Here is a 21,456-nt window from a genome sequence, read left to right on the forward strand (position 1 = left end):
ATATCTATGCTCCCTCAGTGTGTTGAATGCGCGCCGAGCTTTGTTGTTAAAAACTCCCCAGAGAAATGTTTAAGACCAGGGAAGGTCAGAAATATTGTAAAAGCTCTTCTGATATGTAGCTCCATTAGAAGTCTCTTTAAAAGGTTTTTTTTTTAAAGTCTATTTTGTATTCAGCAGCATTTGTCTTGGTCGAGAAAGAAACTAAAGCAGGGGTGTCTTGTGCTTTCAATGACAAAACGGAGAAATAGAAGGTCGGTGTACAAATGGTTTTCATGTTTTCGGGTGGATCGTTTTAAAAGCCATCCTGAACGTCATCAAATATTATTATTTTTTAATTCAGTCATATAAGCACGTTTCTCTGAGCAACAGGAAATTTGGTAGTCATGTCTAACAAGAGTCGACCCACAAAACAGTCTTTAGTAGCACCCCATGTTTTTTTTTTCTGCTGTCAAAGACAGTCTGAATAAGCATAGTAAAATTTGGTCGTGATCCCTAAAAGGCGAGAGAATCAAAAAGAACGTCTCACATAGCCATGTCTGAAAATACACAAGAAGACTAATACTTTAGGCTCAGTAGCACTTTGCTCTATTTTTCTTTTTAATTTAGCCTAGAAGCCAGCTTATTCTGCTACATTAAATTTGATAGTCTTGTTAAAAAACCAGCTCACCGTTAAATCCACAGTAAATGTCTCGTTTAAAGCAATTTGATTGTTGCTGGATCATCGATCGTCTCATCTAGTGCATGCCCACTGAATTTGATTGGACAGAACCACATATTTCCACGATCCCTCACGGTGCAGATATCGCGGTTTCGAATACAGGCTCTCCGTCCTTCCTGTGTGCAGTTTACATGTTCTCCCCGTCTTTGCGTGGGTTTCCTCCCACATTCCGAAAACAAACTTACGGCAATCAATCAAAAGTTTTATTGTCAGTATATTACAAGTACTTAGGAATATTCACATAAAATATACAGATTATTCGAATTTACATTATATTACTAGTATGTATACATAATATATTAGTTTTCAATACATCGCTATCCTATCAATATAATCAACCCTTATTATCCTCATAACAGTGAACTAATCATATAGTATTTATTACGTAATAATCGAACGTGTACGACTTTCACCGGGGTGTATGTATTTTTTTCCCACAAGGACCTGTACTTCTCCCTGCCACCCAAATACAGATAATGGGATGCGCACTTTAGGACACAAATGTGAGTACTTCTTCCACCTGGGATGAAATGGAATGGATAAAATTGAACTTACACAATCAATGTACGGACAACGCTTCCGCCGTACTTTCGCGCGCTCTTCTCCACCAAATGTCAGTGTACGCGAACGCCATTGGCGGACTCGCGGCGCTTGCCGAGCAAATCAGCGCGGCGCTTCTTACAACGTCGCCCCGACTGAACTTGTTGTCCTATTTCCCCTTCGAGCCTCGACGTCAAAACGTAACTGCAAGCCTCGGTGAGTTACTCGACGCCTATTCACGTGTAATCGACACGTCTACGCTTCTTACCCTCCGTGTTAATAATCGCACATTTCAGCGGGGAGGGGACAGCGATACTTGGCTTTTAGACTATCGCCGCCATTATACCACCGAAGAAGGGCATCCCGCCCTCCGTCTTAAGTATTCTCTTCTTCTTCTCCTTCGCCGACTTCTTCTTCTCCGTTTTCTTCTTCTCCACCTTGATAGTAGAACTTCGACGAGGAAGGAAAAAAGGTCTTGGTTAAGGGGGTTGACTGTGATGGGAGCCGATTGGGGGGATTCAACATGTCTGAAGACGAAGCAGTTTCGTTAGCTTTGGGAGCTATCTGGCTGCCACGCCGTTAGCTTTTGGTACAGGCCCGGCGGCCATTAAGCTCTACGGTTCGTGTGCACATAGCGTTCAAGGCGGCTACTGCCTGTTAGCCGTCTAGGTGTTAGCCGACGTCGAACCTATTACCTTTGTTTGAATACCCCCCACTTTTTTTAAACTGAGTGCGAATTTGTCGTTTAGTATACAATACTGGAAGAGGGAAGTGTCGAGCCTATGAAGTGGTGTGTGGATGTTACGTAAAGGCCCACGCACACGGAAAGTTTGGCCGTTTGGCTCTTATCTTACAAAATACGTTGACTAAACGAAGGCGTTAACTTAAGTTAGATTTTGGATAAACTTGCTCACTAATATTGACGAGTCTAGGCTGCTCTTTTGCGTTACTTTAGGGGAGATATGGGATGAAAGTTAACCGTGTATGAACCAAATGAACGAGTGATTCCTAAGCAGAGAGGAACACATTTCTTTGTTCATACACGACACGATTTTTCCTGACTTGTGTTCAAATCTCTGCCGACTTCATGGGGGTTCCTTTTTCTCATTCAAACAGTTAAAACCTTTTGTTTAACCAGCAAACATCGCATTTAGACACATTTCTCCTCGGTGCAGAACAACATGTATACATCAGAGAAGTAACAGCCACCAATTTTCTGAGCCTCTTATCCTCACAGAGTACAGTATACACAAACACAGTGCAATTGCAAACAACAACAAAAACTACTTTCATGCACCCAGTAAGGAGAGGTAAACTGGTCAAATGTACAACATGCAAGCACAATAAAACAGCAGTTTGGCATACAATGCCTGTTCCTCTCTTTGAAATGTTTGGCATGCGCCCCCCTTCTATGTCCATTCTTTTAAGAAATCGTCTTACAACACATTTTTATTCTTTGGCTTTGAGCCCAATATTGTTCTTGTGTTCAACTGTGTGTACTGTTATTTCTTTTAGCTGTCTTTGTTTTGTGTGTGTAATTTTTACTCCTCTATAAAGCACTTTGTATGCCTCAGTGGTTATTTTTTGCTCCATAAATAAATTGAACTAGAGTAATAAATGAACAAAGTCAATGTGCAAAGAAAAATGGCACATGGCAGAGCAGGAGGAACTCGTATCAAGAAATCTGACGACTTTTAGTTTTGAACTATGAGATCAGCAAGGCCAGTTGAAGTCGGCTCCATCCACCCATCCTTCCATTTTCTAATCCGTTCATCCTTACGACGGTCGCGTGTGCTGGAGCCTATCCAAGCTGTCTTGGGGCAGTAGGCGGTGTACAGCCTGAACTGGTTGCACTTAAACGAACAACCATTCCCGCTCACATACACTCCCAGGGACGATTTAGAGTGCTCCATTAACTTGCCATGCGTGTTTATGGAATGTGGAAGGAAATTGGAGTACCCAGAGAAAACCCACGCAGGCTCGGGGAGAACATGCAAACGAGACACAGGAAAGCCAGAGCCAGAATCGAAGCAACACATATAATTGCTTCTTTATCAAAAACTATTTTTATTAATTTTTTTTTTGGTAGCACATCAATCTTTATTGTTTGTATCACAGCTATGTTCTTGTCTACTGCAGGGGGCCATGGAGACTCAGTCGGTGTACATGTGCTTCCCTTGCTACAAGGAGTTCAACACCCTGGAAGAGGTGCTCAAGCACCAGATGACATGCACGGCCGAGGAGGATCAGGCCGATTCGTCCCGCATCGCGCCCGTTATTGTTCCAGTTCTCCAGACGCAGGTAAGAAATATGCTAGCTTGTTTTGCGGTGGCTGACTGTCCGTGCGTTTGGTACCGGCACGTCTCGCGGGCATTTACCTAACTTAATCCAGCTCTGAATTCCACTCATATCCTGTTGCGGTTCAACAAAAAAAAAAAAAAGACAGAGGCAATCATGGGCGTAAAAAAATGGATGACTCAATTTAACTGATTAAAAAAAAATCCCCACTTTGCTTATTGGAAGAGGAAATAATCACACGATTCAAAGAAACGTTTTCAATTTGTTACATTCCGCTTCTGTGATTTGTTCAAAGTTCAAGCATGATTCACTCTTATGATTGTCTTCCTCGGATTTCTTTCTTGTTGTTGCAAAATCACACGAGCCTCTTCTGACACATTGCAAACATGAACTGTTGATGATGTTTTTGTTTGTTTGATTTTTTTTTTTTGGTGGTGTCTCAGGTTTACCGTTCTTCGGCGGCATCAAAAAAAGCACTTTGAAAATGTCCTAGGGAAAAAAAAAATGAGAACATTGACGCATGGGTCCTTGTTGCTCTGCTGATGAATAATAATAATAAAAAAAAAACCTTAGTGGTCGCATTTACGTGCAGCTGAGAACTAAACGTGCAGCTTGTTTACCACAATTTGTAGGCCACGCGGCGGGACCTTTTTGTGCTCAAAATTGATTAGCTCAGCGGGAACTGGGAAGGCTCAACACTTTTCTTACAGAGAGCAGAGATTGGATCGCTGACGATGACGGAAAAGTGGAGTTGTACAGAAAAGGCAATTATGGACCACCTATCAAGTCATTGCCATAGTTCACCGTATTTTGCTTGATAGTATTTTTCCTCTGAGTAAATAAATGAAATTGTGTTACATCATCATCATGACACACGGAACCGGCAGCGTTTAATGACTTATTTTCACATTCCTCCCTGTCACACAGAATGATTCATCCCAATATAATAACACAAGATAAAATAAAATTGCTCAAGCTTTATCGATTGGAGGGGGGGGGGGCAGAAAGCGACAGACATCATTGCTCGCCGATTTGCTGTTGCTGATGTTTTGCATGATGTTCTACTTAACCTCTGGAGTTTGCCCCCCCCCCCCCCCCCCCCCACTACGTCACATGTTTCCAAGCGATCCTTTTCATGGACTTTCAAGTATAGTTGTTTGTGAAGGACAAGGGGCAAAGTACTGCTATGAGCCCCCGAAAATCTGCAAACAAATGTCGCCCCTCCAAAACTGTTTTGCGGGTTCACAGAGATGCCACGAGATGGTTGCAAAGCACTGAAAGAGGCCACAATGCATGATCATTTTGCTTCTCGCGTGTACATAATCATGCAACCCGCGGTGCATAGCCGGCAAGCCGAAAAAGCACGCTAGCACAAACTGATGCGTTGCCAGATCTGGGCAAAGAAATCAGCCAACTCTCACTTTTTCCACAAACGGCCAAGATTTCCAGAATTTGATGAATTTTGCAAACGCGGAGCCACAAAAACACATCGCTCGGCTCACTGTCGTGCTCTTGAGTGTGAGAAAGGAGAGTCGCAATCGCCGATGTACTATTCAGCCTTTATTGAGCGCTGGGAGGTGCGCAAAACGCAGCTCACCAAGCTCAAATGTGTGTGAAATGTTGTTAAAAAAAAATTCAATATAGCAAAAAACGCGACTTCCCTGTATGGCCCCCTTAAAGGATTGCGACATCTAACTGTTTAAAACCTCCGCCACGTTATCTAAGCCTAGAAGTGATCATGTGCTGATCTGAAATTGCAGTTAGAAAAGCCAAATCGATCTTTTAGAAAAAGTTCTCAAGTCTTAAGTGCAGGTTTTTTTTCTTTTTTACTCTCAGACCATGACCTTGCAAGTGCCGCTTGATCTCATGTCTGGAAAAAGTTTCCATATCAGTGAGATGGCAATCGATGCGGCAGGGCTTCGGGAACAGGCGGGCACGGCCGCTAATGAGGTCAGCGAGCAGACTTGACGTCTGAGATGCCCCCCTTCACGCACGCGCTATCCGCCCCGGCCGTCTGAATTGCGCCAGTAATGAACTCTGCGGCTCTGGATGGTGGGGTGGCGTCCTCCATTTTGTCTTTTTTTTTTTAAGCTGTGTTAATATCGAGTTGCAGGAACTGTTGTCTTGTCCTTGTGAGAATTTGCCAGCCGCACTCACCCTGCTCGATGGAGACGTTAAGCGCCTTCAGCTTTGACACAAGACCGCAGTCCTGCTCGATGAACCGTCATTTGTTTGTTTAGGGCAGGGGTGTCCAAACTTTTTGCCAAGGGGGCCAGATTTTATGTGGTAAAATGTCGGGGGGCCGACCTTGACTGACATTCTTTACATTGAACAACAATATTGTTCAACAAATTTTAGTAAGCCAGTCTGTTTCACATTTCCATTTTTATTTGAATTTCAACAATCTTAAGAATTTCTTTTGGTTCATTTGAAACAGGTATATCACATGCAACTGCTTATTCACTTGACTTTTTCTTAAACGGAAGTCTCCTGAGTGCAAATGGATTGATTTGAAACATAAAATGTATCACCGTGACTTTTCAATAGTCACAAAACTTTTGACTCGAACAACAGGGAAATGAACAAGCAATACACATATCCACAACTGCAAGGATCATTTGAAATATGACATATCAGCCAATATAAACACGGAGTGATGTGTTGTTAACTCGTGAGTGATGCCCTCTAGTGTCTAAATGCTATTACTCATTTAGTGAATGCTATTACTCATTTAGCCACTAGAGGGAAGCAGTACTCTGAAACATCACTCACCAGTCTATGAGACCTCAGTCAATGCAACACGTTGTTCCATTGCGACCAACCTGCGGGCCAGACGGCACTGATTTTATGACAGGGGCCGAGGGCCGGATGAAATTCGACCGCGGGCCGGATTTGGCCCCCGGGCCGGACTTTGGACATGCCTGGTTTAGGGCGTGACGTTGCCGCATGACGGCTGATAAGGTTGTCATTGGATAAAAAGAGCATTTACGTCGATGATGCTCACTGCATGTAAACATTGTAGCTCCCTGGCATGTGCAAAACTTTTTATGATTTATAATACCAATGAAATTGAGTGTCCCCCCCCCCCCCTCCTTTTTATCTTGCGGGGGAGAAGCTCAACAAAGTGTCTTGTAATCGATTTAAATGTGTATAAATAATGAGTGTTCCCTCGCTACTTCGCAGTCCCGTTGTTGCGGCTTCACTCTATCGCCGAGTTTTTATTTGTGAGTTCATCGTTTCCGGGTTGCGATTTTAGCGGGTTGTCTCGCTAGTTTTCCCATCCAACCCATTTTTCCGATCCGCTTTATTCTCACAAACGTCGCGGAACTGGTTGTCCGCCAATCGCAGGGCACACGCAGATGAACGACCATCCGCGCTCGTACTCACAATTTAGACTTTTCCATGAAGTTTTTGGAACGCGGGAAGAAACCGGAGTAACCCGGAGAAAACCCACGCATTTTACGATGTTAAAAGCTGTTCTTTTTAGTTTAAAATGGCTTACCTTAACCACAATCTCGCATGGCGTTGAAGCCGATGGTTAACGAGTCTTCAGTTTGCGTTTTAATGCTTACATTATGGGGGGGGGGGGGGGGTCGTTATGGCTTCATGGACGAGTAAGTTCCTCCGCAAACCAAAAGAATCATTGAGATATCACACGTTTGTTTTCCTTCTCCCTCTGCAGCCATCGCTCGCAGAGGAGACCATCGTCCCACAAATCCAAGTGCAGCTGGAGCCACTGCCCGCGCAGCCTGTCGAGAACGCGATGCTGGAGACGGACACCGTGGTCCAGGAGGCCGAGCTCAACGAAGATCAGCTGCTGGACCAGCCCCGGATCCTTTATCAGTGCGGGGACTGTGAGGAGCTTTTCAAGAGCCTGGACCTGTGGCAGCATCACCGCAAGGAAGGTGCCTGTCTGAGGACCGTCGTCGTGGGCGAGTCGGAGGCCGAGCCGCAGTCGGGTTTTCAGCCCGAGGGTCCTCAGCCCGTCGCCGAGGGTGACGCCGGCGACGCCAAGTCCGACCAAACGGACGCTTCGGGAGTCAAGGGGGATGAGCGGCAAGTGGGCGAAAGTTCGACGGGCGACGGCGCCGACCAGGCGGCTCCCGAGGTGATCACCTTGTCGTCGGCGCTGGAAGAGTCGTCTCCCAGAAGGAGAGGAGCGCTGAAGAAACCCAAGCCCGATCCCGTGCTGCTGTGCGTGGACTGCGGCTCCTGTTTCGGCCTGGTTTCCGAACTGGTGGCCCACCGCAAGACGCACGGCTTCGAGGAGGCCCTGCACCACTGCACCGTGTGCGGCGAAAGCTTCCTCAACACCACCCTCTTCCTCTACCACCGCAAGCAACACCGGCAGAAAGGCGAGGGAAGCAGCACGGTAGCCAGCAGCCTGTCGGAGAAAACGTACCCGCAGAACAGCACGTCGGACGGGCAGGAGCCGGACGGCGCGCCCTCCTCCTCTTCGGCGCAGCCCACCGAGCTCTTCCTATGCCTCCAATGCGGCGGCAGCTTCAACAGCGCCGCCGTGCTGGCCGCGCATCGCAAGGGGATGCACGACCTGCAAACGCCGCTCCACTCGTGTTCCTACTGCACCGAGACCTTCATGAACACCACCCAGTACTTGTACCATCGCAGGCAGCACCGCGTTCTGGAGTGCGGCCCGATAGACGAAGCGGAGACGGGCGACGAGATGGCGTCCCCCGCGGAGGAGGCGCCCAGCTCAAAGCGTCCGCTCTCACTCGCCCCCACCAGCGAGTCGGATGCTCCGCCCCCGAAGAGGAGCAGGCCGGTTTATCGGATCATCAGCAAAGGTGAAGTGGACTGCACGTGCACCCATTTTTACTGATCGTTGAAACCATCCATCCATCCATCCATCATCTACCGCTTATCCGGGGCCGGGTCGCGGGGGCAACAGCTTTAGCAGGGAAGCCCAGACTTCCCTCTCCCTAGCTACTTCTTCCAGCTCTCCCCGGGGGATCCCGAGGCGTTCCCAGGCCAGCTGGGTGACATAGTCTCTCCAGCGTGTCCTGGGTCTTCCTCGGGGTCTCCTCCCGGTGGGACATGCCCGGAACACCTCACCAGGGAGGCGTTCAGGAGGCATCCGAATCAGATGCCCAAGCCACCTCATCTGGCTCCTCTCGATGTGGAGGAGAAGCGGCTCGACTCTGAGCCCCTCCCGGATGACCGAGCTTCTCACCTTATCTCTAAGGGAGAGCCCGGACACCCTGCGGAGAAAACTAATTTCGGCCGCTTGTATCCGGGATCTCGTTCTTTCGGTCACGACCCATAGCTCGTGACCATAGAAGACCGAAGGATCCAAACAAGTTGACGCCAATTGCCACTTCGCCCCAATGAGGGTCTTTTTTTTTTGGGGACCCAACAATTACATTTACGGTTCTTGCCTTGATCTTAAAATCATCTGTATTCCTCTCTTTAGGCAACAAGGATTCAAGCGGCAAAGAGGAAGTCGAGGCCGCCGCGTCGGCGACCGTGGACACGGCAAACCTGCCGCCTCCCGCCAAGCTGCTGCAGGACTGGTCCCGCACCGCCCTGCCCCACGTGTGCCCCTACTGCGGCAAAACCTTCACCAGGCGCGTCTTCCTGCGCACGCATGTCTACAGCCACACCGGGGAAAAGCTCTTCACCTGCAAGGTTGTCCACCCAGATCGGTTACCGCGCCCACGGTGCGTTACAGGCAGAGTAGCGTGACATCATTCGCGCCTCGTCGCTGTCGTCGCAGGTGTGTTCCAAGTCCTTCACCAACTCGCAGAGTCTGTTGCGTCACACCATGAGTCACAGCGGAAACAGGCCCTTCTGCTGCGACGTGTGCGGCAAAGACTTCACGCAGGCCGCCACTCTGAAAAGGCATCAGCTCATTCACACGTCGGACCAACCGCGCCGCAAGCGCGGACGCAAACCGGTACGTACGCCTTTTGTGCCCTTTTTTGGGGGGGGGGGTTGGAAAACAAAAGGCTCACTTTAGCCTCTTGAAGCTCATGCAAATCTGTACAATTTCTAGCATCGGTACCCTTAGTCAAAACACAAACCGGTCCCGTTTGAAATGTGGTGGTACCATGACCACCTGTGGTGGTACCATGACGGCCGAAATGAGTTTTCTCCGCAGGGTGTCCGGGCTCTCCCTTAGAGATAAGGTGAGAAGCTCGGTCATCCGGGAGGGGCTCAGAGTCGAGCCGCTTCTCCTCCACATCGAGAGGAACCAGATGAGGTGGCTTGGGCATCTGATTCGGATGCCTCCTGAACGCCTCCCCGGTGAGGTGTTCCGGTCATGCCCCACCGGGAGGAGACCCCGAGGAAGACCCAGGACACGCTGGAGAGACTATGTCACCCAGCTGGCCTGGGAACGCCTCGGGATCCCCCGGGGAGAGCTGGAAGAAGTAGCTAGGGAGAGGGAAGTCTGGGCTTCCCTGCTAAAGCTGTTGCCCCCGCGACCCGGCCCCGGATAAGCGGTAGATGATGGATGGATGGATGGAGTATTTTATCAGGTTATTGAACGGGGACTATCCATACAAAATGCAAACACTCACTTGGCCACGCCCTTCAAAGGCACACATCAACCATCCCACACACGAATGTCCACTAGTGTGTATGTGAAAAGCCTTTCGGCTTGATTGCACGTTGTCGAAGCAGCGAAATAATTGACATTCTTTTAATTCATTTTTAGCTTCATACAAACTGGCGAGGGCCGTTGAAAGGAAGGGGGGCCCGGGGGGCTGCGCTTGCTCTTTTGTCAGCCATGCAAATGCATAATTTATTTTTTTAGTCACTGAAAGATTCTGTCGGCACTTGTTGCACTTCACTGGTGAAATGAATATTGCGTTGAAGGCTGAGTAGAGAGGTCTGCATATAAGACCTTGCTTACTAATCTTGTTTTTTTTTTTTTTTTTGAACGCCTCCTTCACTGCGTCCTTGGCTACAGATGTGCGCTGCAGACGGCGACAGCGGAGAAGGTCTCTTCTCATGCCCCCTCTGCCCTTCGCACTTCAACACAGAGGAACAGCTCAACCATCACAAGTAACACGTTGCTTTTGTCTCTTTTGTTCGGTTCTAAAAATGATTTTGGAATATCGGTCGGTGAAACGTGTCTCGCTCTCTTGTTTTCGCCTCAGACAAAAAAACATTGGCAACCCAGTCAAATGCGTCTGATTAAACACGGGATGAGATTTCAATAGACTTCTTTCTCTTGGCTGGCTGTGTCGCAGCCGGGCCCACTTTGCTGGACCTTGAAGCTTTCTGAACTCACTGTGCCCGGATACGGTCTACGTCCTTGAGTTTTAGCCACGTATGATTGACAGACGGGGCGAGCAAAATTAAGAGGACACGGGGCCAGGACAGGTGACGGACGCCTCCGTCTGTGTGTAGTCCGTGGCTTTTATGCTGCGGGAGCGTTGCAGCAATTTCTCATTGAACTCGATGAGACTAATTGTAGTTCCAGGACTGGATTTTGAGTGCAGTAATGCAATTTTACGATTGTTTTGATTTTCCAAGGGTATGTTTCGGTCGACATGTATCGTATGGATTTCATATGAGAAGCATGTCTTTGCATCCACATACATGATCTAAGATAAGATAAGATAAGATAAGATATCCTTTATTCGTCCCACACTGGGGAAATTTACAGCCTACAGCAGCAAGAATGTAGGTAGAAACAAGAAAGAAGAAAGAGAAAAAAAACAACAAACATCTTTCAATTAAATGCAATATGAACACAAAATGGATAAATCGTAGTACTATTTACAATTTTCCTTCACATCATTTAATTATTATTATTATTATTATGATCAAGGCCTTCATTTTATCTGAACATTCCAATAACATTTTATTTTATTTTTTATTCATCAGACTCCTCCACACCAGCAACCCGTTCCCCTGCCCAGATTGCGGAGAGGCTTTCAGCCGCAGGAAGGACCTTGACCTGCACTCACTCATTCATCAAGGTCAGAACCCAACCCCCGTGTGGCAACCCTCCCCCCCTCCTCCCCCTTACGCGATTTGTATTGTCAGCGGGAACAATGCACCCGAGCAGGAAAACCTTTGCGTATGTAAAATCTCTGTCTTACGTTGTCCTCCCCGTCTCCTCATTTTGGGTTCCGTTCTGAACTAAAAAAAAAAAAAAAATGAGGGATGAGCGCGAAACGAAAAAATCCGTCATAGGAGCCAGTCAATGATGACGTTCCTATTAGTACAGCCTCCAGTGAATTACTATTGACTCTACGATAAACGCCCACCCACCCGGGTGGCCTGTCTTGTTTACTCCGAGCATCCGTTCGTATTATACAAGCATTGGCGCGCCCATGCGTTAGGTCAACAACTTTTGCATCGATCTGTGTCGCAAGTGAAACGTGAAGGTAAATGAATCGGGTCAACATGCCGACACTTCATCTTAATCACTGGGGGTGGGAATGGGGCGACGGGTAGGGGGGTCATTAGTCAAGCCTGACGAGTCTGCACGAGGGGGGGGAGGGGTCAGAGGTACGGCGCTCTTGGCGAGAGTTGATTGAGGACATTCATCCGTTGATCAGCCTCAGGCCAAAGGGCGAGATTGTCCTTCATAAAGGTCGAATTGGTTGCTTCCCGAGGAGAAGCGGGGGGCCGGGTGGGCTAACTCGTCCCGACTGTTGTCGAAAGCTACAGATGCTTAGAGCAGATTGTGAGCTGCTGATGTGCCGTTTTTGAGGAACCATCAGCGCAACAGAATGCGGCGGAGTGCATGAGCAGGCACCGTTGCTTGTTAGCACGATAAGTGGTCAGCATTCATTAGTACAAACCGGGTACTTCCATTTAGCGCCGTTATACGTCCAATTCCCATTACGACGGCGTGTTGTCAAACTGGTTTGCATAGTGCATAGCATGACGTTGTCGCGCGGCGCCAGACGGCGCAGTCGATTACAGCCGCGTTGACTGTCTTCATCGGTTTTAAATTCAACCTCCAAGTGTTCCGTTTATTTACTGTAATTATGCCAATTTACTACTGCGTTAGCGTAGGTTAGTGCTTGACTGCATCCACGTTTTGCCCTGCAGATAAATTCTAGTTACGTCGCCGCTGTGAGAGTGAGAAATGGGAACCTCTTGTGTTTTTATTCTCGTGCTGTAAAACGGAAAAATCTCTTTTCATGTTCAGCTGTGAAAGATGCCTCCCAGTATTTATTATTCTGGCTGTTTTTTTGGAGTGTGTGTTTTTAATTTATTCTTTTTTTTTTTGGGCTGCAAGTCGGGGGGGAAAAAAAAACTCCCTTCATTTAGGAGCGAATGAAGTGGAAAAGTGTCGATGAGCAAATGCGACCTTTTTTTTTTCCTCCCCGCAGAATCCAATGATACCGTCATCGCTTCTTAATGCTCCTAAATTGAAATCTGTACGCTTCCTGAAACTCAAACACGAGACGATTACTGCGGCGCTGTTAAGATGGAGTCCAATATCTCGCTCTCGGTGAATTGAAGCAGGACTTCACTCGGTATCACTCACATTTGGCCCAATCAGTGTTTTCCGAAACGACGCGAACGAACAGCACTTGTACTTGTCTGTGCCACCCGCCCATCCATTGACTTTTCTTAAGTGCTTGTCCTCGTTAGAGTCTCTGACTTTGGGTGAGAATCCAGGGCCACCCTGGACTGGTTGCCCACGTCGAAAAGAAGCATTCACGATGACATTCGCACTTGTCCTCCATTTCAGATAAGGAGCCCGTCGTCTGTCCCCACTGCTCCTCCCAGTTTATCAACGAGTCTGTGCTGGAAATCCACCAGCAGCGCTGCACCGGCTCTGAAGAGGAAAGGAACACCGGACGTGGACGGGGACAAGGCCGAGGGCGCTCCACTGGACAGGTAAGCGTTACAAATCACGCCCCCCCCCCCCCCCGCTCAGGAATACAAATATTAAGCATCATTATCTGCGGCACAAGTGTAAAAAGAAGTTAACTGCGCTATAAAGAAACCCTTTTGCTGCTATGCTCCACAGAAAGTGGAAGGAAAGTTTTGAGCGCTTGTTTAGTCTAGTTCAGGTGTCACACTTCAAATTCGGAACTTGAGCGTATTTTCACGACCTTACAAAGTTGTAAGGTCAAAGAAAGAGACTGGAGCGACTGGTCAGGAAGGCCAGTTCTGTCCTGGGTTGCTCCCTTGACACTCTGGAGGAGGTGGGCAACAGAAGGATGCTAACTAAGCTAAAAGCTATGATGGCCAGTCCCTCCCACCCCCTCCAGCCCGCCCTGACAGCACTTGGTAGCTCCTTCAGCCAGAGACTGTTACACCCGCGCTGCAAGAAGGAGAGATACCGACGCTCGTTCCTACCGACTGCTGTCAGGCTGATGAATAAAAAATAACAATCATAATAATAATAATAATAATGCCCGGTAGTCCAGTGGTTAGCACGTGGGCTTCACAGTGCAGAGGTACCGGGTTCGATTCCAGCTCCGGCCTCCCTGTGTGGAGTTTGCATGTTCTCCCCGGGCCTGCGTGGGTTTTCTCCGGGTGCTCCGGTTTCCTCCCACATTCCAAAAATATGCATGACAGGCTGATTGAACACTCTAAATTGTCCCTAGGTGTGAGTGTGAGTGCGAATGGTTGTTCGTCTCTGTGTGCCCTGCGAGACAGCTGGGATAGGCTCCAGCACCCCCCGCGACCCTAGTGAGGATCAAGCGGTTCGGAAGATGAATGAATGAATGAATAAATATCACCGTAGGTGGTCCTTCCCGTCCATAATATGCATGACGTTGCCTCGACCTTAAAAGTCCGAACTGTTCCTCACCCCCCCCCCAGATTGAGTGCGACCTATGCGGCCACCGCTGCATGACGCAGGAGGGCCTGGACCTCCACCGGCTGTCGCACACCGGCCAGACGCCGCTCAAGTGCCCAGTGCGGCCTTGCCGCCGGCGTTTCATCTCCAACAAGGCCTTAGAGGAGCACGTGCTGGCCCACTGCCAGGGCAAAATGAGCAAGCCCAAGGGCCGAGTCCGCTTCGAGTGCGAGATCTGCTTCAAGGGCTTCGCCTACAACTCCACCTTCCAGGTTCACATGAGAACTCACACCAACGAAAGGCCCTTTGAGGTAAGAAAATCATGAAAAAATCCTCTTTGCGTAGAAGTTTCTCGTGACCTACATCGCCAATTGAAAGCGAGCATTCGCGGTCACACGCTGCTCCCCGCTGCGGCCATCTTGCCATTCCTGGACCGCAGCCATTTGCAACGTGGCTGTCCTGTGGGTGTTTCCTCCTTTGCTGTACTTGTGATTAATGTCCTGGCTGAATTAGGGGCTGACAGTTCCCCCTTTCTGCCTGTTACTATTCTGGGAATCTCACCCCACCCACCCCGCCTTCCCACCGACGGCCCACCATCTTTGCCGTGCCGGTTACATCAAACCTACCCCGGGTGCCGCTCTGGAAATTGATTTCATGTTGGCAGCCACGCAGCATCCCCGTAGCTTGGCTCCAAGATGGATGCTTGATTGGGAAAGCCTTCGGATTTCGGTAGCAAAGTTAAAGAAGGAATACGCAAGCCACAAAAGTGACACTGCGCTTTTGTGTAACCACTCCTCAGAATGAAAGGATTGGTTGGATCGAGCAAAGGGGGACGCGCGAATGAATGATCTCCAATTTGCTGAAGTTGGAACGGTCCAATTTCCTCTGCTGCCTATCAGGATACAACAAATTGAACGGTGACAATTCTTGCGGAATTGTTTTGATGGCCACAAAAACAAAAATGTCTGGGAGAGGCGAAGATTGTAAAATGAACGGGGCTATGTGTAGTTGTGACACTTTGGTGGAAATCATTTAGCAGTAACTGCACTACATCCATCATTTAAACCACCGAGGGGGACGTCTTACTTGCCGTACAAACCGCTGTTGAGCTTTCAAATGTGAAATGTGATGAATAATAATCCGATTAAAAGTGTTGAGGGCTGAAAAAGCCATGCCTCAGTGGTTCCTGAAGCTTTCCAAAGTACAACTTTGGACCCACCTCACAAGGCCCAGAACTGCATTTTGACAGTAATTCCCACTGTCCAAACATATGATGTGCCGAGCTGCAGGGTCGGAAGGGGCAGTTGCCTTGAAATCCCTCAAAAAGACTTTTGCACGTCGACAATTGTCCTCGAACAGTGTGCTCACTTACTGACTACAGAATTCCAAATGCTAGACCTAGACCCCAGCCCCCCCCCCCCCATTGGAATTGCTTCTGAAGCTTCTGAATTGTCTGTCGTCAAAACTCGGAGAGTCCACGGCTTGGCTCAAGTTGCTGTCGACCGCAAATTTAAGATACGACGCCATACGTTTTTGCCCTCGAACCGCTACCCAAACCTTACACTCAGGCCCCGCCTTTTAAAGCCACACACGCGTAAAAGTCAGAAACAACAACTGAATGTGAGGATGGCCACCCAAGATGGACAGAAAATAATACCTGGAACTCACCCGACTATTATTCTGCTTAATAGCGCAAAATACACTTTTAGTTGATTAACCAGGGGCGACATCGGTAGAATACTCGACATTTTTAGCTGCGGCCCCAATTATTCATTCATTCATCTTCCGAGCCGCTTGATCCTCACAAGGGTCGCGGGGGGTGCTGGAGCCTATCCCAGCTGTCTTCGGGCAGTAGGCGGGACCCTGAATCGGTTGCCAGCCAATCGCAGGGCACACAGAAACGAACAACCATCCACGCTCACGCTCACACCTAGGGACAATTTAGAGTGTTCAATCAGCCTGCCACGCATGTTTTTGGAACGTGGGAGGAAACCGGAGCACCCGGAGAAAACCCACGCAGGCCCGGGGAGAACATGCAAACTCCACACAGGGAGGCCGGAGCTGGAATCGAACCCGGTACCTCTGCACTGTGAAGCCCACGTGCTAACCACTGGACTACCGGGCCGCCTGCGGCCCCAATTAGTTTGTCTCAATGTGCCCCGCAACTGGCCGGTGTCCAGTCCCGAGTGTAGCGTGCCTCTCGCACCAAAAGCCGGCTACATTCGAAATAGGCCCGTCTCGTTTTTTTTTTCCCCGGTTTCTTGACATCCTCATCACAAGCGTTGCATTTTTATCTGCCGCCGTCCTCCGCCAGTGCTCCACTTGCGGCAAATGCTTCCGCCAGCTGCCCCACCTGCAGGACCACGAGCGCATCCACAGCGGCGTGCGGCCCTTCTGCTGCTGGATCTGCGGCAAGAGCTTCAGCGTGGCGGCCCGCCTGACCGAGCACGCCCGCACCCACAGCGGCGAGAAGCCCTACCCCTGCCCCAACTGCCCGGCCGCTTTCCGCTCGCGCTCCAACCTGGACAAGCACATCCGGCAGCACGGCGACCAGGCCGCCCAGGCCGCCGAGGAAGTGGCCAGCGCCAACGAGGCGGCGCAGGTCCAGAAGGTGCTGGAGGGCGCCAAAGTGCTTTCCTCGCTGGCCGCCACCTCCGAGGCCGCCCAGGTGGAGGTGGAGGACGACTGCGGCGGCATGCAGACCATCTACGTGCTGCAGGCGGGCGAGGGCGGCGGCGAGGCGGTCATGATCCCCGCCGAGGAGCTGAGCGGCATGGACGGGACGTCGCAGGTGGTCATCCTGCCCTCGTCCATGCTGGGGGCGCAGGGCATCACCATCCCCACCATCACCATGGACGGCACCGAGATCACCATGATGGACGGCTCGCAGTCCCCGCAGCACTCCATCGAGTTCATTGTGGAGGAGACCATATGAGCGCCAAGCGCTACTCAGGTGCACGGCGGGTGAAGTTTCACTGATAGTTTTTTTTTTTGTTTCGTTTTCCTCTCAGAAAAACAGCTTTCAACTTTAGGTGGGGGAATTCGGAATCAATCTAAAATGCTTTCCAATGGATGTTATTGATTTGACCTTCACTCAACATTTGATGACACGGCCAACCGTTCAATGTTTCTGTGCCTTTTGCACAACTTGGTGCTGAATGGCAAAAATTCACAGCGGGAGCGAAACAGCCCAACGCAATTTCTTGGTCCATTGACGGCCCTTGTCGTCACGCTCTTCGCATTTTTTTACCCGAGACCAAAAAACGCCGGCGAACAGTTGATGAAAAAAAGCGGGATTTTCCTCAGAGGGCAGCGGCCGCAGAGTTCAGAGTTTGCGTCATGGGCAGGTTACGACGCAGATTCCGACGGAGTGGAAAAGTCACAGGCGGCGGGGCATCGAAACGGACTTTTGTCATTCTTCGACAACCTCTTGTGAATTTTGCTGCGAGACAACTCGTCAAACGATGACCAACTCGTCGTGAAGCGTTCACAAGTTCATGAAGGTCAAATGGAGGGCATCTTTAAGGTCATGATGCATTTTCGAATCATCCCTAAAATGTACTTTTCGGGTGTAGTTTCTGATCACTTTTTTTAAGCCACGTACTTTTGCAGCTTTACTCACCATTTCTTCAGATACATTTTACCCTTGAAAGATCCTTTCAGTGTACACCATCAATCCCCCCCCCCCCCAAAAAAAAATGTGTTAGTTTCCCAAAAAACGGTGTAGAAAGATTTAGCATTATTTGAAAATATTCAGGCAGGGTCGGCGGGGTTGAACCTCGATTTCGTCTATAACACAGAATGTGGACTTTGAAGAGGAAAGACTGATGATGATTGTCACGACTATTATCCACTTTTTTGTTTCAGGCGCGAGGCACCCTTGAAGAAAAAAAACGTCACATTTATGCTGTGCGTGCTTTCAATGCCAAATGTCGGCGCACAAATAGAAAAGTTAAAAGCGAAACCGGCGATCCAAATTGAACATGAAGTCCTGCATTAGGGTGATTTGGGGGCAAAAGTAGTTTGAAATGGGACGTGGAATTATTTTAATTTGATTTTTTTTTGTGTGTGTGTTTCCATTTTGAGCTCATATTAACGGGCTGAGGACAATTAAAAGTATACACCCCCTAGCAGTTGCATTCGATGCTCATTCATCACGGCCAAAATGACTTCAGAATGAGGCGGGGGGGGGGGGGGGGGGGGACAGGACACAATTTCCCTCGGCTCGCTTAAGGGGTAACGAAATGACTTGCTTGTTTGTTAAGGGGAGACCTGTTGATAAAAATGTTTCCTATAAAACTCCTCAGCTGCAGATTATCCAGTGGAGAAGCCTTTGGCGGCCCCCGCTGTCACCCTGATGTTTAGATCGGCACTCATTTGGAAGGTGTCAGTATGGACGGCTCTATTGTTGGTCTTAAATTAATACCGTGACACACTTGTGATGATTTTGCGCCGCGTAATGCGTCGTCATCCAAGTTTGAAGGACTGAATACAGCATTGAAAAAAAAATAATAATAACGTATCCTATTTGCGAACGGGAGTTTTGGGATGTCTCCTCCCCTTAGCGGTTGCCGATTGCATGGGTGGCAAAAGTATGCACATGCAAACATTACGCTTATGTACAAAAGCGGAGTACCCGGGGAAAAAAAAAACATGCAGGCTCGGGGGAGAACATGCAAACTCCACACAGGAAGGATCAAACCCACGACCTCTGCACTGTGAGGTCAACGCGCTAACCACTGCACCACCAAAAAAAAAAGAGTTTGTGAAATGCTAATCAAACAGAAGAGATGAAATCAATTTTCAGCCGCCGCCCAGAAATGACGTCGCCACGACAAGTCGCGGGTTGCCAGATCTTCCAGCGGCCCGTTGAACTGTTGACAAGCCGACAGGTTGTCGAAAGCAATGGATTTCATCTTTGGATCCTGTGTACTCCATGGATGAGATGAAGAAGAAAAAAAAAACCCCGACAGCAGCCATCTGAGGAATCGCAGCCAAGAGGAAAAAAATGCTCCACATCAGTTTCTCCATGTGAAAGAGAGCAGCTCACACAGCTCGGTAAGTACATGAAAATGATTTTCATGATCTCGCTTTAAGTTGCTTGTGGACTATTTTGAAGATCTTGGGTTCAGGTCTCCATTAAACCATCAAATGTTTCTCAATGCTTCAAAAAAAAATAGCCAGATAGCTCATTCATTCATTCATCTTCCTAACCGCTTGATCCTCACTAGGGTCGCGGGGGGTGCTGGAGCCTATCCCAGCTGTCTCCGGGCAGTAGGCGGGGGACACCCTGAATCGGTCGCCAGCCAATCGCAGGGCACACAGAGACGAACAACCATTCGCACTCACACTCACACCTAGGGACAATTTAGAGTGTTCAATCAGCCTGCCATGCATATTTTTGGAATGTGGGAGGAAACCGGAGCACCCGGAGAAAACCCACGCAGGCCCGGGGAGAACATGCAAACTCCACACAGGGAGGCCGGAGCTGGAATCGAACCCGGTACCTCTGCACTGTGAAGCTGACGTGCTAACCACTGGACTACCGGGCCGCCCGCCAGATAGCTAATAACAGAAAAAAAATACTATACCTGGGTAGGTTTAGAATTTTTGACTGCGAGGTGAGGTGTTCAGACACACTGTTCAAGCCCTATCAAAATATCTGCCCCCCCCACCCCAACCCCCACCACAATCTCCTTGCCTCCCCCTTTGTATATTCTCGATGTCATGCGTACTAAAAATACCCAAAGTGACCCTTGTGAGGGGGGACGTGCGCTGTTAAGCTCTCTCAGCAGTAAACAAGCTGACATCACAATTTCCCTTGCAGGTGAAGGACGTCACGCAAGCGCCATTTTGTCCAGGTTGGACCACTTTGGAGATGGAGGAGGATGCAAGCCAGCGAGTCAACATCAGGAATATTTTACGATGTGACAATCGGGAGAAAAGAAGACGTGATCATGTGGAGCAACTTCATTTTTTGGCAAGTGAGAGGAGAGAATTGCAAATTTGTTGAAAAAGAAAGAGCTGGAAATGTATCAGGGCAAAGAACAATAAGGAGTCCAATAAATTTGGAAAAAAATTAATTAAAAAAAAATTAAAAAATTAAATTAAAAAAATTAAATAAAAAAAATTAAAAAGTACAAATGAAAACTAAAAACGAATTTATATATCTAAATTTTGAAATGAAAAAAATATATTGCTAAAAAAAAAACACTTTGAGTCACATTGCGCTGTTTAATGAAGTGTTGCCTTTATTTTTTAATTTTTTTTGGAGCAGTTTATACCCAAAAAATCAATTTAAAAAACAAAATGTTGACAATGTAAACCCTTTGCAAGTGTACAAGAAATGTTCCAAAAGTCAGTGCTTCAAAATTTACTTCCCGAATTGCCTAGTTATATTTGTTGACATTTCCCCCCCCCCCCCCCCAATCCCCTCTTCAAAAAAAGGGAACCTCAGACGCAATTAGCAACATGTCATTAAATTTGATTTCCCTTTTTGAATTTCTTGGAAGGCCTTGGCACCACTTGTGCGCAATTTCAAAGTCATCCAGCTACTGTTTGATGTTCTCCAATGCCCTGCGGCAGGTTTTTTTTTTTTTCCTGCCCTCCAGCAGGAAGGCAGCCTCTTGACGACAACCATTTCTCCTTCGAGAACAAGAAATACAAAAAAAAAAAAAAAACTGAAATCCCAATCGTAAATCTTGGCGGCGATTGCATTTCAATTGTCACCCCCAAAAAGTCTTCCTTGAATAAGTTCTGTGTTCTTGTCCCAAATGTATGCAGACCAAAAGTCCGAGTGTGAACTCAATTCATGTCTGCAGTGCTCCTGGAGGGAGCCGGTGGGGACGTAGCACGGCTTCGGCGCTTATTGGAAGACAGCTGCTTCAGCCCCCTCCCCAGCCGCTTATGATTAGCCTCGCCATTATCGCACCTCTGTAAAACGTGCAATGGCTTGAACAATGTAAACAACGCAAGCCGGCACCGGGGAGACAAAATAATACCATAAATCATCTTCCTGTGGATGTAGCGCCTGCGCTCACGTGCTCCGCCCGAACAATATATCCCGCCGAGAACAAATGAGACGGCTTAACTTTTCTCCCGGTTTTCAGATCTATCGATTCGTATTCATATTAAAATATCGAATTTCAGGATGCGTTGT

At 48.4% G+C, this 21,456-nt stretch overlaps 1 protein-coding gene and 1 long non-coding RNA gene across 7 annotated transcripts in view; one reads left to right on the top strand and one right to left on the bottom strand.

Annotated features, from left to right (window-relative positions):
- The window catches only part of LOC127600700 (uncharacterized), a 149,642-nt gene that overhangs the window by 65,958 nt on the left and 62,228 nt on the right, over positions 1–21,456 (bottom strand). The window lies entirely within an intron of this gene.
- Positions 1,351–18,652, top strand: znf574 (zinc finger protein 574). Of its 6 annotated transcripts, XM_052065010.1 has the most exons (11): positions 1,654–1,877; positions 3,398–3,559; positions 7,239–8,361; positions 8,988–9,202; positions 9,291–9,470; positions 10,488–10,582; positions 11,411–11,505; positions 13,239–13,387; positions 14,321–14,608; positions 16,612–17,250; positions 18,605–18,652. In XM_052065010.1, the coding sequence occupies exons 2-10, from the start codon at positions 3,404–3,406 to the stop codon at positions 17,230–17,232; spliced, it is 2,922 nt and encodes a 973-aa protein (XP_051920970.1). In that variant the 5' UTR covers positions 1,654–1,877; positions 3,398–3,403; the 3' UTR covers positions 17,233–17,250; positions 18,605–18,652. The 6 variants fall into 6 exon arrangements, with proteins under 6 accessions (XP_051920966.1, XP_051920968.1, XP_051920970.1 ...); XM_052065006.1 differs by lacking the exons at positions 1,654–1,877; positions 18,605–18,652 and adding an exon at positions 1,351–1,474 and having other exon boundaries at positions 16,612–18,427; XM_052065008.1 differs by lacking the exons at positions 1,654–1,877; positions 18,605–18,652 and adding an exon at positions 1,492–1,637 and having other exon boundaries at positions 16,612–18,427.

The sequence above is a fragment of the Hippocampus zosterae genome, chromosome 5 (genome assembly GCF_025434085.1).
Source record: "Hippocampus zosterae strain Florida chromosome 5, ASM2543408v3, whole genome shotgun sequence".
Taxonomy (NCBI): Eukaryota; Metazoa; Chordata; class Actinopteri; order Syngnathiformes; family Syngnathidae; genus Hippocampus; species Hippocampus zosterae.